Raw genomic sequence first — 16,440 nt, 5'->3', positions numbered from 1 at the left:
GTATGAGTAGGAACAGGGGAAAGAAGTTACAGCTTTATCTTCACTCACCTCTAACTGGAATTCAGCATTCCCTTCAGTTATGACGTGACAAAGTACTGCTATTGCCACGCACCACAGTAGTTTTAATATTTCCCTGTGACTTTGTCACCAAAAGAAACCGTTTGTATATGTTGTGGTTACCTCAAAATGTGTATTCCTGTCACCACTCCAAAACTTCAGCAGTCACCACGCTCACCCCTCGATCTTGTTACTTAACACAGTACCATTTTTATTCTTTCTAAATATTTCAATAACCAAATTTTAAAATAATTGGTTTCCTTTTTAATCCTGTGCATATATTTTATGCACTTACGTATTTTTCCAGGGAAGAGGCCCTTGGCTTTAGCCGACTGCCAAAGGGAAGCTGAGAGCAAACCTCAGTTAGGCCCCCTGACTTCAGGGACTACCCCCACGAGTCTCGCCCTGAACAACGCAAGGTGAGGGTGCCACCTGTCGATAGGAGGTTTAAATGCTGAACCACCAGTCTGGCTGCGGGAAGCTCGTCACCAAGACTGCTAGAAGCGACAGGCCCCTCTGAAACTCTGCCGTGTGTCACTGTACAAGGAGTGCCCAGTGCCTCCCGTGCCCAGCAACAGTGTCACGGGGACGCTCTCAGCTCTGGGGCAGAATTCAAGCGGACAGCAAGACGATGAGGCCATCGAGTCCTTAGCACGTCTGCCACGACCCCAAGTGCTTTGCTGGCATTTTCTCCTTCAAACCTCACAACCCATGGGCTCAGATGGCACGACTCTCCCCATTCTGGTGAGGAGGGATCGGGGGCACAGAGGACCAGCAGTGTGCCCAAGGTCAGGGCAATGAGGCGGGGGCAGACCCTGCCAAGCTCCAAGTGCACCTGTCAATGTCCCCTAATGGATACAAAGCACCAGGTGCTTGAAAAAGGTAACGTCACCACTGTCAGCCACATAAAAACCAGCCAGCAGTGACAAAGAAAATAAGGAAACTTAACTGCTTCTTGAGCACCTACCATGAGAGGCAGTGATGATTAAGAGTGTGACCTTGAAGAAGTTACTCAAACTCTCTGTGCTTCAATATCCTCACCTATACATGGAGGTAATAACCCTACATCTCATGGAGTTCTTGGGGAGATTAACTGAGTCAGTCTACACAAAGTTCTCAGCATGATGCCTGGCACGGAGTCAACACGTGGTAAACAGCCATTAACTACGGAATTCCTGCGCTCCGGCGCTATGTTCGGTACTTTTACATGGATCACCCTAATCACAACAACCCAGGAAGGTATGTAAGTCTTCCCATTTTTCAGATGAGGAGACTGATTCTCTGACAGGAGAGGTTAACTTGATGAGTCCGTTCAGCTAACAAATGGCAGTCAGAATTTGTGCGAGATACGTAACTTCAAAGCCGACTCAGAAAGGCTAGCAAAAAAGACAGACAAAAATGGAGTTCTGGTGGATGGAGCAGACTCCAGGTGTGAAATGTATGTGCCCAGTGAATCACTCCTGACCCCGGGGGCCCTGCACCTTACCTGGATCAGTGTGGGCTGAGCTTCAGGCTGAGAGGCCCACCCACTGCAATGTCAGGGCCTGGGTGCCTGGCTCAGCACCCTGCTCCCCTTCTTTCTGGAAGCTATTTCAAACCTTCACCAGGTTTCTCAGGTCACCGCTCTCCTTGGCCCCCACCTGCCAGCTGACCACACCCACACTTGCTTCCCTCCCATCCTCCCATCTCTGTGAACTGAAACCCCCTTCACCTGAAATCCAGGAGGAAACACCTCACCTCTTCTGAGACCACCACCATCAGTCACCCCTCTCCACGGACACATTCCAGGCACCTTGCAGGATCTGCCCAGGCCAATCTCCTGGCAGGAAGCCGTCGAGGGCAGAGAGATGCTCTCCCTCTTGGCACCCCCATGGCACCCTGGTTCACCTTCACGTCCAAGCTGGTGGTGCCCCAGCCACCGTTTACGGGTCTGGGGGTCTTACAGGCAGGACAGTGTCTGGCCCAGATCAAGCGCAGCCACCATACCTGCTGATTTGATGATTAAATAGCTAAGAGGGATACAGGGACCCATATGAATCTTAAGAGCAGAGATTCCTGCGGATAGTTTGCATAATGGCAGTCGGAGTGAGTCAACATCTTCCTAGAAGCAAACTGCCCACCCTTGTAAAATAAATGAACTCTCCAGAGTCATTTGGGTCCCCTTTCATCAATCACCTGTTCCCCTGCATTGAATCACGCCCATTGGAATGAAGTCATTTGGCTCCGTCAGCAGAGCTGACAAAGCAGTGGGTCTCCTCCACACAGGGGCAGAGGGCAGTAAGGAGAAGCACCTCTGAGCAGGAGCACCCAACCCTCACCCTCCAGCCTGTCCCTCCAACCCAGACCGGAGGCCATTCATCCCACAGAAGGCTTAGGATCGCCACGCATCTCCTGTGTCTGACTCTGCAGTGTGTTCTCCGCCGCCCGAGAGTGACCGCCAGCTCACCACCATCCCCCGGCCCCATCTGAGAACTAAAACACAGGGGTGAGTCCATGGACGATCCCTCTCTCTTCTGCGAACCAGCCCCTGGGTCCACACGAGACTAGCCCGATTCTCCCCAGGCATTTAGAAATTTAAACTGAGACACCGGAAGTCTGGGAGTTGCTGGGTGTGACTCATGTCAAAGACAGCGCTGGGGCGGAGAGCTTCTGCATCCGTTACCGCAGCTTCACGCTCCCCCAGGCACGGCTGCACGACTCTCCCTCAGCGTCAGCAGCAGCCCCCAGCACGCTCCCAGTGAACACTCCCTTTCACCGCTCTTTTGCTCAAACTACTCAATGTTGGATTCTATAGCTGGCAACCAAAAGTAGCTTAACTATCACACTTACATTATTTCTAATCCTTTCAGGAAATAAGCATGGAACTCCCCATTTTACAGATTAGGAAGGTGAGTTTCAGAGAGATCAAGCGACTAGCACAAAGTCACAGAGCTAAGAAGAACCAGAACTGACATTCCAAGAGCAAAGCCAGGGATTCTCCACTCTACCACAGTTTCCCTAGTGACCTGAAGGAACCACATGCAACGTGTTGACCACAATCTGAAGAGGCAGCAACACGTAAAGAGAAAACTGAATGGCTCTCTTCTCAATAATCAGGGCAGTTCAGTGGCCTGGTAGATGGATGGTGTCTATCTTGGTACCCACGTCACAGCTCTGCAACAAAGACATTTTCTTTAATACTCAGGAACTTCAGCAGCGATGCCCCAACCATGTCAACAGCCGGGCTCTGAATCTCTGGCTGCAGCAAGTTAAATACGGTCGGTGTGTTTTCCTCGCTGTCTTCAATGCCCCATCATCCAGAGTTAATTCTCAGAATCATACAATGATTAGAAGGAAAACAGGCTGCCCAGAGTTGATGAGGACACGTCGCAGCCTCAAGTTCTTTGTAGAAATGGGCAGAGGATAAAACCTGAGTCAACACAAAATGGTCAAGGGCATGGCAGAAGAAATCCACATTTCCTACGAAGAAACAACTGCTACTCTGGAAGCACGCCTGTGCGGGCGAGGGGGGAGGGGCTGGTGACTTGGGGCTGCAGGCTCCAACAGCCGGATTCCTTAAACTGACACCTAGAAATGTACAATTCCTCAATGACCATGTATAGTCCTGGATCCACAATTTGCAATTAGTCTTGAGGAACAAAATTAAAACCTGTGCTAAAACACTGAGGAAGTCTGCACAGTGATTTACACATCATCAGGACCTAAGTACAATGGAAACGGCGTGAGGTGGCTCTACCCCTGCGGCTGTGAAAGTTCAGAGGCCACCCAGTGAAAACCACTGAACACAAAGTGTGCAGACCACCAAGCTGGCACGGTTACATTCTAAAACACGCAGCCTGTTCAACAGGTTCATAAACATTTTATGCAGCATTTATACACTTTTTACATGACTAACGCATGATTCAAAATAGCAAACTTTAACTAGATGTATTCAAATTAGTGACAATCTGTCCACCTAAAACATCTGATGGGGCACTGTCTTGTTTTAAAACAGACTGTGCCTTGGTACAGGTTACTGGTACGCCAACACCCAACTAAATATGGTCGAAATCAAGTATCTAATGCACATAAATTAGAATCACAAATTATCAGCCCTGTAAGATTTAGTTACAGGACTTACCCAAGGAAGTGACAGAGCCAAGAGAGGAATCCAGGCCTCCATCCAGACTTCTGGCCTGGCCCCAGGGCTCCCCACTAGTCTCTGTTGACACTCTCATTCCAGAGACACAGAAAAATGCACATCTGTAAATGGTCAGAGTTCAGAAAGAGCCCCTACTCTTCCCCAGTGAGGCCCAGTGAGGCTGATACTAAGCCGATGATGCACAGTGCAGGGGCCAGTGCTGGTGCTAAAATGCTTAAGTACCGCTACACTGGTTGTAAACTAACCCCTGACCCATCCACCCCAATGCCCAGCGGCCCTGGCCCCTCCCTGTAGACTCCTACAGGTCTCTCCAAGACCCAGTAACCACAGGGTTGGTCCCTGGCACACAAGCAGGCCTCCAGGACCCTGCTCCAGCCCTACTGCCTGGGTCTGTTCCAGAAGCTGGGCCAGTGCTGCACCCGTTAATTATTTGAAGACTCACCCTTTGCAAAACCACAAGTCATGATCACAGCCATTCATCAGAGAACTAATTTGTGTAAGAGTTCTCTGTCCTGAATGTATGAACCTGATTAAAGGCAAGTTTAGAAAAAAAACAAAACCTGGCCTACCGTGAACATCTTTCCTTTCCCATATCTGGCTGCCAAGGTGCATTTTATTTGAACTGGGGGTCAGAACAATCTCTACGCATCTCTCACAAAGCAACAGTCATTCATTCACTCAACAAACACTTACTAGCCAGGCACTGGGCTAGACAGTGGAATTCAAACCTGAGTGCCAGTTCTCTGCCTCGGAGGTGCCTGCCCATGGTGCAGGGGCACGAGTAAGGAGAAGGCAGAAATGTGGGCCCGGTCATGTCAACACAACAATTAAGTGCTGCGATGGATGGGTATGCAAAGCGCTGCACACCAGGGAGGAAGAGAAGACATCACTACTAAGCAGGTTCAGGGAGGGTGTCACAGAGAAGGTGACACTAGAGTGGCATTAGGGATGTTCAGGAGTCACCAGGTAAACAAGGAAGCAAAAGGCACTCCACACAGACGGAACAGCACGCATGAAGGCACAGAGAGGCACTAAGATGGCGTTTCCGGAATCCTGTGCGAGAAGCTGGCTGTGGGCAGTGAGGACGGGGACTGAAAGAAAGCGAGACTGGAGAGAGAACTTGGGGCCAGAGAAGGAAAGGCCTGCTGTGCCTTTTCTCATGTGCATTTGAACAGAAAAATGTTCTTAACACTCGAGATTACATAGTTCTCGAGAGGCGAACCCCGGGAGAGCAAATGTGCGGCTCATCTCTTAAGGAGCCGAGACTTCCGTTCGCTGCGCAGTGCAAACACGATGCTCAGCTGCGGGGTCCTAATCTCCAAGTTGGGGAGACTCAGACCCATCCGCTCGCCTGCTGTAAACTCAATTACAGCAAGAAGGCGTTTGAGGCTCTCTAGATCAAAGGAATTACCAAACGTGTGTCAGAAAAGAATATGAATTCGCACGTGAACGCCCAGTTTCAGGGAAGCTTACCTCAGAGAAGATGATTTTGCTGCCTGGTGACTGTTGAGAAGAGCACTTTTCTGCTATGGAGTCTTCACTCCTGCACTTGAGATCCTCCACAGTCATTAAATAACGATTCTGCTGTATTGCTTCTGAATCTTCATTGAATTTCTAAAGAAACAAAGCAAATCGTAAGGAAGTTTTCACCAAGAAAAAAAATATTAAGAGATCGTCCCATCTCTTTAAGAGAAGATACTTTTTTTTCCTTCACAACACCTGTATGTCCTCTAAGTAACTTCCGTCATCCCAAAATACTGGCAAACACTGGCTCTCCAGTTGTGTGTTATTACAACCAGAAGGGCAGCGTGCTGGCACGGTGGCAGCCATTACGAACCTTCCTTCTCGCCACCACGGTGACGGCCTCCCAGCAGGTGTGCAGGACAAAGGCCAGGCTCTGGCCCCGGGGAACTGGGCTCCAATCCTGAGTCCCCTTTGACCAGGGGTGACCCCTGTGTCTGTTTCCTATCCCACAGGGTTGGATTAGGGAGATTGTGTATCACAACCCAACAAAGCTTAGTTTCTCTTGAAACATTACACATTTGACAAAACTTGAACCAGTTGTATCTGTGAGGAGACTGACTTCTGGGAAGAGAAAGGCAAGACGGCAAACACTGCTTCGGGGTCTGGTCACACGTGACAAACTCCTTCGTGATGATACACAATACAGCTGCCCTCCCTGACTCCTTCAGCAGATCAGACATCTGACACCGTGACGGACTGGAGGCCATTTCTCTGGTCCTGTGCCCAAGTTCAAGCATGGAATCCATCCCTAACTATTTGAACAGCTGGTAACTCCTGCACTAGGTTCCTGCACTCTCGGTCAGAAATTCAGGACAGAACCGCATCTCATTCCTCAGCACCGACCAAAATTAATTCGTCTTGTCAAATTGGTCAAAGAAATTAGGTGAACGCAAATGAAAAAGCAGCAGAGACAAATTTTTATAAAAACCCACTGACCTGTAACAGGGAGAACTAGGAATCAAATAACCAACAGTGAATTTCTAGAACTGCCATCATACTGTTGTGTTTGAGTTACACATTTTAGTTTTATTTTTCAAATGTCCAATTATACATACACATTGTTAGCAGTGTTGTAAGGCTTAGGTGGAAAACAGCCGCCCCTACATCTCCACGTCCACCTCCGAGTCCCACTCCCAGAAAATAACTTCCGACTCTACAGCCATCTGGGCTCTTTACTTCCGTGTTTCTGTATCTGTTCCTACCCCCACATTTCTTGACATCTTACGGTTAAATTTTATCTCTTGGCTCCTCTCACAGTTTAAAAATTTAGCTCTTACATCATCTGCCCCCAACATTTTCCTAATAGTCATATCACAATTTTAGCTAAATCAGCATTCAGCATTCACCTTACTATGGCCACTCAAATACTGCTCACGGCTCAGCCACACGCACAGAGCTCCATGATTACATTTCATTTTCAATTCTGTGCTTTTCTTGGAATTAGTAACAACTGCTCTGTTCTGTTTATTTACTTACTTCACAAAACTAAATCATGTACTTAAATTTACCTCCAAACCCTCTAAAAGAACTTAAAATTTCCTCTAGATGGAGTCAGATGTGTCAGGTGGAAGGCAGATGATTTCAGGCACCGAATGTCTGAAAATGCCTTTACTCTGCCCTCACTCTCGCTAGCAGCGCTGCTGAGGACAGAGTGCCGGATGGGAAATCACTCTTCCTCAAAAATCCGGAGGCTCTGCGCTCCTGCCTCTGGCTCCCAGTGTTTCTGCTGAGGACTCTGCACGTGGCCCATATTTTCCTCCCTCTAGAAGCCTTTCGGATGCTGGGTTTACCCGTTTTCTGATACTTCACAAAGACACGCCTCGGGCTATAGGTCTTGTTCATTTGTTGTGCTAGCAACTGAGCGGGCCCCTTCGATGCAGAGCCCTCTGCCTTCCGTTTCGGAAATAGCCCATTACTGTGAACATGGTCTCCCCTCTGCTCTGCCTGTTCGCTCTTTCTGGAACCCCTGTTCCGTACATATCGGAGCTCTTCAATCAAGCTTCTAATTTCCTCTTTTCTCTCCCACCTTTCCACCTTGTTGCTTGTTTAATTCTATTTTCTGCAAGACTTACTCTTTATCTTCCAACTTCTCTAACTCTTCTATTAAACTTTTTATATCTATAATCATACTTCCAATTTCCATAGGCCGTCCTTTTCCAAATATCTTCTTTATCAGAGCCTGACCTCATTCATTATCTAAAGATGTCAGCGTTGACTTTGTCGCACTGTACATTTTTCTTCCCATCCTCCACTGTTTCTATTTCCTCTGTGTAGCTCTGTTCTGTTTCAGTCTTTGCCTTTCCTCCTAGACGCCTTCCTCCTGTGTGACGGACTCAAGCCATCCAACCATTTCTACGTGTGAAAGTGCTCAGAAGCTCTGTGAGTGTGGAAAGGGCACATCACACTGGCAGCCTCGCTGATACGACCAGGTGGGGACCCAGCAGCTGTGTCAGAGGACCCCCAACTGTCGGCCTCTTTCAGCCTTTTCCTCTCTCAGAGGAACCCACAGCTGGGAATACATACTCTGTCCCCGCCACTATGATTTCTGATGCACCCAGTGACCCCCCGGACGAGAGCTTCTCTGAGTTGAGGTCACCAGAGAGTAGAGCTCCCATTTCCTGCTAGTGGAGAGAACAAGGTCACTGAGCTGCCCAGCATTCCAGCCCAATCTCCTGTTTACTAAGGCACCACAAACCTCCACTGCCTGCGGAGCCTTTCTGGGTTCTGTAGGGTAAATCAGCTTCTTCTTAGCTTTTCATCCCAAAGCATGTAGCAGCAATGTGGATAAAGTGGAATCCTAGGTAGTTACCACCTGCCCATTCACTTATTATCCAGACAGAAACCTGCCATAATACTCCCCTTGCCCCAGGGCTGTGGGTTTATACCTTTTCACCCCTCACTGCCATGTCAATGAGGCTTTGGCAGGAGCAGAGTTAAACACCCATGTTGAGTCCGTGACAGTCGCTGTAACTCTGAGCTGAATCAAACCCGAGCGAACAAGAACAGTCTTTCAAAGACAGAGAGGAGCAGTCAGAGGAAAAAGTCCAGAGGAGTGAAAGGGCACAGCAGCAGTGAGGAACAGCAAGGACCATGGCAGACGTGCTCAGGCCGGGCACCAGAGCAACAGGGGTCAGGGCTTGAACAGGGTCTGCTGCTTCCCAGTCAGGTGACCCAGGAAAATGTCCTTCCGTCTGCTGTGCTTCCCCTGTTCCAAACTTACCTCCCTGGTGCTGAAGCCCAAATGACACACAGAAAGCTCTGAAGGGCTCTGATATACAGAAATGAAGTCTGTAATCATTTTTGCCAGCTTTGTTTCTACAGAAATGTTCCTGCAAAAGAGTTAAAAAAAAAAAAAAACCTACACCAACTCAAAATTTAAATACAAAAAAAAATTTGGGGGGGTACCTGAAGAAGCAAGTCCTTGTCATTTTGATGGATACTTTCTGTTAAATGTTTGATCATCTGCTCTTGACTGTGTAATTTTTTATTACTTTCACTCAACAGACTCTTGTAACGATTCTCCACTGCTTTCTCTCTCTCATTCACTTCGTTGTGTAATTTCTCAACTTCATTTCTAAGGTCCTACCAGAAGAAAAAGAAGAAAATGAAATATACTTGACAAAAATTTCAAAGTGACAACCTCTCACCTGTTTACCTTACTGCTAGAAAGAGAGCAAGCTAGTAGATATAGTTAACAAATGTGCACTTCCTTCTCATTTAAAGTCCATAAAAGCCAACTTTAAAAATAATCGGAAATTTGGAAAAAGCTTTACGCACAGATGTTATCACATTACTTATAATAGTGAAAAACCAGAAAGAAAGTAAATATCCAACAATAGGGAATTAACTATAAAATGATTATGATATGAAAAATGCTTAATTATGACAAGCAAACAGGATACTATACACTATAATACCGCATGTTTTCTAAATGTTCACAGCTGTGGGGACCCACCAACTACTAACAGCATACCTAAGCACAGGGGTTATGGGTAATTTTCAATTGATTTTTAATTTTTTATTTTTCTGAGTTTCTAAAATCTCTAAATAAGCTTGTAAGAATTTCAAAATAAAAAATACTCTTAAATCATGGCATTTACAATAACATGAAAACGCTCATGTTATAATGTTAAGGGAAAAAACAGAACACAGAACACTGATGTAACTACCTCAAAATGTGTACTACTTGTAATACTGAAGCACTTGTAATACTGTAGCAGTGAAGGGCGGAAACAACCCAAATGCCCACCACTAGAGGAATGAAGGATGGTACGTACTCACAAGAGCGAACTCGGAAGCTATCAAGGAAAAGGAACGATTTCTCTCTGTATAAATGTACTGCCCTAAAGTAATCTTTACAATACATTGCTTCAGGGGAGAAGGGGGAAGGGGACAGATCCCAGGAGAAATAAAATAAAAGTATGTACAGCATACTGCCATTTATTTGACCATAAAATAAATTAAATGGTTGCCTATTAGGAAAAAGAAGATAGAAGGGACAGAGACAGACAGTAGAACTCATTTTATAGATGTTACTTTGAAACCATTAAAATGATTAAGTATTTTAAAAATAAAATTAAATCCCCTAAAACTGAAAGCAGAACCAAAAAAAAACCAAAACAAAACGAATCTGTGTATTGAGTTGACTGGTTAGCCAAACTAAAAGAAATTATTTCCATAACTTTAAAGCAGAGTTATTGTGCATTCCTAATGGGACATTTCTCTAAGAGGGACTGTCACAAAAAAAATCTTAAACTATTTTTAGTATCATGTTGTAAGAAATACTATTATCATTGTTATTATGAAACTGTGTGTATATATTTATTAAGTCATTATAAATGTCATAGAAACCAAGATTTTAAGCCTAAGAGAAAACAAATACAAAGTAAAAGAAGTTAAAACATGTAATTCTAAATTTGAATTGGAAATATCAACGTAAACTTATATTTTCTGTTATTTCCTTCCGTTAGTGAAAAAGCCTAGGATCATTACCATCCCTAGCATCCCAACTGCAGTCTCTAAATACTATTTCCCACAAAAAGAACCAGGATGCTTTAAAGCAGTGGTTCTCAAAGCGTAGTCCCCAGAACAAGGTTATCAGCACCACCTAGGACGTGCAAACAATGGATGGGTCCCCAACCCATACCCATCAAATCAGAAATTCTGCAGGGAAATAGGGCCCTTTGATCCGTGTTTTAATAAGCCCTCCTAGTGATTCCAACGCACACTAAAGTTTGCCTTATGGGAAGGGGAGTTTCCAGACCTGGGGCAGCAACGCATATGTGAGCCCAGGCACCTTCTCACGTCAGAAAGGAAGGAAGCCATCAAAGACTCAACGTTCATGTCTAAAGAACAGAGGAGTCAACTTGAGTAAACCTTTCCACTGTCCAAAGACAATGAGCCCATCAAGGACAACAACAACACATAAAAACACATTAAAATGTCTAAAATCTGAGTTCATAGTAATAATAAAACAAAAAAACCTTCAATCACTGTACTAGGCAGAATAATGTTTAATGTAAACATTAAAGATGTTTACATCGTAATTCCCAGAATCTGTGAATACACTAAATTATGTGGCAAATGCAATCAAAGTTGCAGGTGAAATTAAGTTTACTTGTCAGCTGACCTTAAAATAGAGAGGTTAACCAGTTGTGTCCGCTATAATTACAAAGATCCGTAAACGTGGAAGAGGGAAGCACGAAAAAGACATCAGCCTTTACTGGCTTTGAAGAAGGGTCGCGGGTCTAGAGGTGCAGGCAGCCTCTAGAAGCTGGAAAAGGCAAGGAAATGGATTTTCCCAGAGCCTTCAGAAGGAATGCAGCCCTGCTGACACCTTGGTTTTGGCCCAGTGAGGCCCATTTCAGACTTCTGATGTCCAGAAAAACAAAGTAAATTTGTGTTGCTAGGCCATCAAGGCCGTGGTAATTTGTTAGAGCAGCAACGGGAAACTTAATACAGGCAGTGACCTTTGGAGGATTCTAGTGAATTCCTTATTTTGTCTTCCCTGTGTGAACTGCACCCCAGGGTAACTAAGTAGATGATGAAAAATAAGTTTTTCTTTACAGAAGTAATAAGCTATAAATGAAGAAGGAATGAGATTAAATTATCACCATTTTGCAAGTGGTCATCAATGGTGAGTAACATAGCATCACAAAAACAGGAACTACCAAATATTCTATACCTCCTACGAATTGCCAAAAAATTAAACCTGAATTTGATCATGCATCTTAATCTAACTACCAATTTACCAGAAAGTCAGCAGAGAACAAGTTCAATGACATTAGAAAACACAATCAGCAAAATCCAGAATAAAGGACTATAAAGAACAAATGACCCAACTTATTCAACAAGTAAATTACGTACACGGAAGAAGAAAAACAAAACAAAACAAGGAGGGAGAACCTACGGATTAAATAATAATTAAGAAAGTTAGGGAAGGATAGTATGAACCCATGGATTCACACTGATTCCACAGGGTTCATTCCAGCCTTCTCTCTCTCTCTCTCTCTCTCTCTCTCTCTCTCTCTCTCTCTCTCTCTCACACACACACACACACACACACACAGAGCTGGACATGGAAATAAGTACAGATGCGTGTGTGCATGTGCACACAGACATACATATACAGTACTTCCGAGCTCTGCACACTGACAGGGCCTAGAAGTAACGAAACCCAGTAGCAATGAAGACACCTGTCATTTGGAGCTTGCTTTCTAAGCATCACTCTCCAATAAAGACACAAGGCATCCTTGGAAATGCGGCTGATTCTGGGGCTGGGGTAGGGAAAACACAAGATGAGTCCAGGGCAACTCTGATCCTAGAGAGTAAGGAAGTGCTCAGAAAATGATGGGGCCTGTTGAAAAGGCCCAGGAATCTACCTGAAGGAGCTCCCAGTGGCCAAATCTGGGACAGTGTGAGCAATGAAAAGAAATCAAGATATTAGTGGCTTACAACCTACAGACTGAAGCAAATACCCATTAGTCCTTACTGATACAAATAACTATGTAATAAATAAATGCAGGAGAAGGGACAGTAGAGCTACAACTAAAAAGTGTAGAAGAAATCATGGGAACAGAAAATCAACATTAGGTAAATATTTACCACTATAATTGTAGTATTAATGTTGCAGGTATCATCAATGGATACTAAGATTCTTGCAAGTATGATGCGAAACAAGATATTTACAAAGTTTCATAGTATCTCACCACAAAATACTTGTCACAAAGGGAAAAAATGGTAACTTTATTGTGGAAAAACTCAGGAGCCCTGCCCCCACCCCCCACCCAGCCACCAAGCGATCAACACTAACCTCTCCAGTCATAAGACAGGCCGACCTTACGCACCTCCAGATACTACGCGATGAGAAGGGCACATCACATCTGTGCTGTTATCAAAAACGCATGCCCTCGATGTTATCATGAGAAACATCAGACAAGCCCAAAGTAAGGGACATTCGCAAAATAACTGACCAGTGAGACGTGACGGATTAAGGCAATGTGGATCCTGGACTGAATCCTGGACCAGAAAAGGGGCATTAACGGGAAAACTGGCAAAATTCAAGGAGTCTATAGGTAATAGTATTGGATTGGTGTTAATTCCTGGCTTTGATGAGTGTTCCACAGTTACATAAAATGGCAACATTAGGAGAAGCTGGGTGAAGGTCATATGAGAACCCTCTGTATTAATTTAAGATCTTTCCTCTATGTCTAAAATTACTTCAAAATAAAAAGCTTTATAAAAGAGTTATGTCAATCAATGTGATGTGCATGTACCTTATCTGGATCATGATTTGAGCAAACTGTGTAAAATAAGTTTTACATGAGACAATCAGGGAAATCTAACCATTAACTGGTTATTTGGTAATATTAAAAGGTTATTTACCTTTCTGAAGTGAAAATGGTATTTCTTTTAAAAAATACTGAAAAGCTGACAAATATGTCTGAGAATTGCTTAAAACACTTCAGTGCTGAGCAGCAGCTGGGGAAGGGTACCGATGGAACAACGTTAGCTGCTTGCTGAAGCTGGGTGGCAAGTACAGAGAGGTTCATTCTCTCTCATTTTGTGTGTATGTGAAATCTTCCACATAAAGCAGTTGTGGTTTTTTAAGCACTAATTAAAACCCTGGAAAAATACCAAACCACAAGATTATAAATGATTTTTTAATGATATTACCTTTTTCTCTATTTTTAAAATATTTTATACTAAGCGTAGACTATATTCATAATGGAGCATAAACATTTTTAAAGTGACATTTTAAAAAAAGAAACAAAGAAACTACCTTAAAAAGTAAATGTTAATTTTTCTCTTGGGCAAACAGATGATGATAAGATTGCTTTAAACCTTAATCCAAAACAACTGGACCAAGAACCTCCTATCAGTAAATGTCAGTAAATAGAAATTCAATTCTAGAGGGAGGAAAGAAGGGTCTTTGACATTGTACAAAGAATACTAAAGCAACATTAGCAGACTCTGAAGTTGGAAACAAGACCAGTGCCATGCGAACAAATTAAACCATTTTCACACTGTGGACGTTCCCATCGGCCCTCGTCCATCTGCAGCCATCATTTTTACACAATTTTAACTAGTTTGAACTTGTTCCCATTTTACTTTATTTATTCCATTACACCACAACCTTCAAACAGCACACACAACATTAAGTAATCACACAACTGAAGAACAAGTATAAAACAAAAAGTTTAAAAGTACAAACTCAAGAAAATAGTTATTAAAAAAAAAAAAAAAAGTAGAGGATGAGAAAGGCCTGTGGAGCTGGTACACCTGAGCTTACCACTGGGCTTTCCTCGTCTTCCTCACCCTCCTTATCCAATGGGAAGTCAAGATGTGGTCGCCAGGTGAAAGATACGTGATCTTCATATATCTCCATTTTAATGAGTGTATAGTATTTCCCCACTGTCTCCAGATAACACATCAAAGAACAGCTCTGTGCATGAAGCAGGTTTTATGTTTCTGACTTTTGATTTGCTTTCCGCTGGCACTGATATTTTCTCAAATGCTCTCTAGTTTAATTGGTATGAAACAGTTCTTTGCGAGAAAGAGCCTGAATTTGCGTTCTTTGATTGCCACCCTGTCTCCACATACCTGACTACTGTCTGGACGTCCCCTTGTGCAAACGGGTCGTAATAAAAACACTTTCCAGGATGACTGATGAAAAGCGCATCTCTCAGGAATCACCCACACTGTGCATACACAAGCACACGCAAACTCCTTGTTTCCTGTGTCAGAAAAGCCACCAGGACACAGTCCATCTGTCGGACTAATGCTGCTACAGAAGACCTAGATTATGGGGATTCACCCTTCAAGTCTTCCTTTCTTTTTTGCCTTCCTGACTGTGCTTTGCAAGCTGTTGCTGATGAGAATGAGAACATGCACCAGTGCAGAGGAGCTGCTGCGGCGGAGCAGTGCGCAGCGGAGTGAGGAGGACCTGGGAGCTCCCACGCCTGAGTCCTGCTGGTAATAAAAGCTACTGTGTGTCAAATGGCTACCACTGTTCCAGGCACTGTGCAAGGCACTTTCCTATTAACCCACATATCTCGGGCCTTTCTCCGCTTGGACCCCCATCACCTGGCTGACCTCCTCTCCTGCTGCTCTCCCCTCATCTTGTTCTGCTCTGGCAACCCTCACTTCCATGCTGTTTCTCTTACATGCCCTGCACACTCCCAACTCAAGATCTCTCTGCCTGGAAAGTGCCTCAGACCTGCTTCCTCATCTCTATCAAGTCTGTGCTCAAATGTCATCTCTCAGTCCAGTCCTCCCTGACCATCCCTCCTGAAATAAACACTAGCCCCCCACAACCTCGCTCTCTGTATGCCTTCCCTTCTTTACTCTTCCTGATAGCATCTTCTAATAGAGCGCTAAATTTATGGATTTCGTGTATAGTCTCCCCCACGAGAATGTAAGCTCCACCAGGGTAGGTATTTTGTGTATTTTGTTTCCTGCTGTATCTCCAGCACCTAGAATGGTACCTGGCACATAGTAGGCAGTCATGGCAAAATAAAGATAGCCATAAACTCACTGACTTTCTTTTTATCAAGGGGCTGTGGAGTCTATGTCCCCTCCTATAGCTATAACCTGGGCAATACAGTGACTTCTGTGACCAACAGAATATAGCAGAAGTGACACTGTGCCAGTTTCTAAGCCCAGAATTTTAAAAAATTGGCAGCTTCCAACTCTTGTCTCTTGCAACACTCTCTGTCAGCCCTGTCACCAGCTAAGGAAGTATGGCCACCTTAACACAGCTGAAAATCCCAGGGGTGCTGGGCTCTCCGGCCATTCCCAAAAAGGAACCAGACATGTGACTGAGGAGTCACGGACCCTCCAGATCAGCCCATTTTCCAGCTGAATGCCATGAGGGACCTGGACCACATGGGGCCCACCTAGCTGAGCCCCACCCAAACCCCTGATCCACAAAAATCATGAGATGTAATAAAATGATTATTGTTTTAAGACACCAACTTTTGGGGTCATTTGTTATGCAGCAATAGATAACCAGAACACAGCTAATAATTACCTGTTGGTTGGCTGGCTGGCTGGCTGGCTGGATAAGGTAGGTAGGGTAGCTCCCATTTTATGAATGAGGAAACAGGCTCCCAAACGTAATTTATCCCAGGCCACAGGAACTAAGTAAGGGACAGCACCTGCCTGATCAGAGGTGCCTCTGATTACAAGACTCACACTTCACTCCCACACCATGACAA

General features: G+C 44.7%; 1 protein-coding gene across 2 annotated transcripts in view; it reads right to left on the bottom strand.

Annotated features, from left to right (window-relative positions):
- The window catches only part of CDK5RAP2 (CDK5 regulatory subunit associated protein 2), a 167,567-nt gene that overhangs the window by 88,500 nt on the left and 62,627 nt on the right, over positions 1–16,440 (bottom strand). Inside the window, exons 13-14 of one of the 2 annotated variants that reach the window (XM_024562182.3) lie at positions 9,128–9,304; positions 5,672–5,812 (exon numbers count right to left, since the gene is read on the bottom strand). The exons of the other annotated variant lie outside the window; for it this stretch is intronic. Of the exons in view, the coding sequence (XP_024417950.2) occupies positions 5,672–5,812; positions 9,128–9,304 (318 nt within the window). The remainder of the gene's footprint in view (positions 1–5,671; positions 5,813–9,127; positions 9,305–16,440) is intronic. 2 annotated transcript variants of the gene reach the window in all.

The sequence above is a fragment of the Desmodus rotundus genome, chromosome 1 (assembly GCF_022682495.2).
Source record: "Desmodus rotundus isolate HL8 chromosome 1, HLdesRot8A.1, whole genome shotgun sequence".
Classification (NCBI taxonomy): Eukaryota; Metazoa; Chordata; class Mammalia; order Chiroptera; family Phyllostomidae; genus Desmodus; species Desmodus rotundus.
The sequence above is the reverse complement of the archived record's forward strand: the minus strand, read 5'-3'. Positions and strand labels throughout refer to the sequence as shown.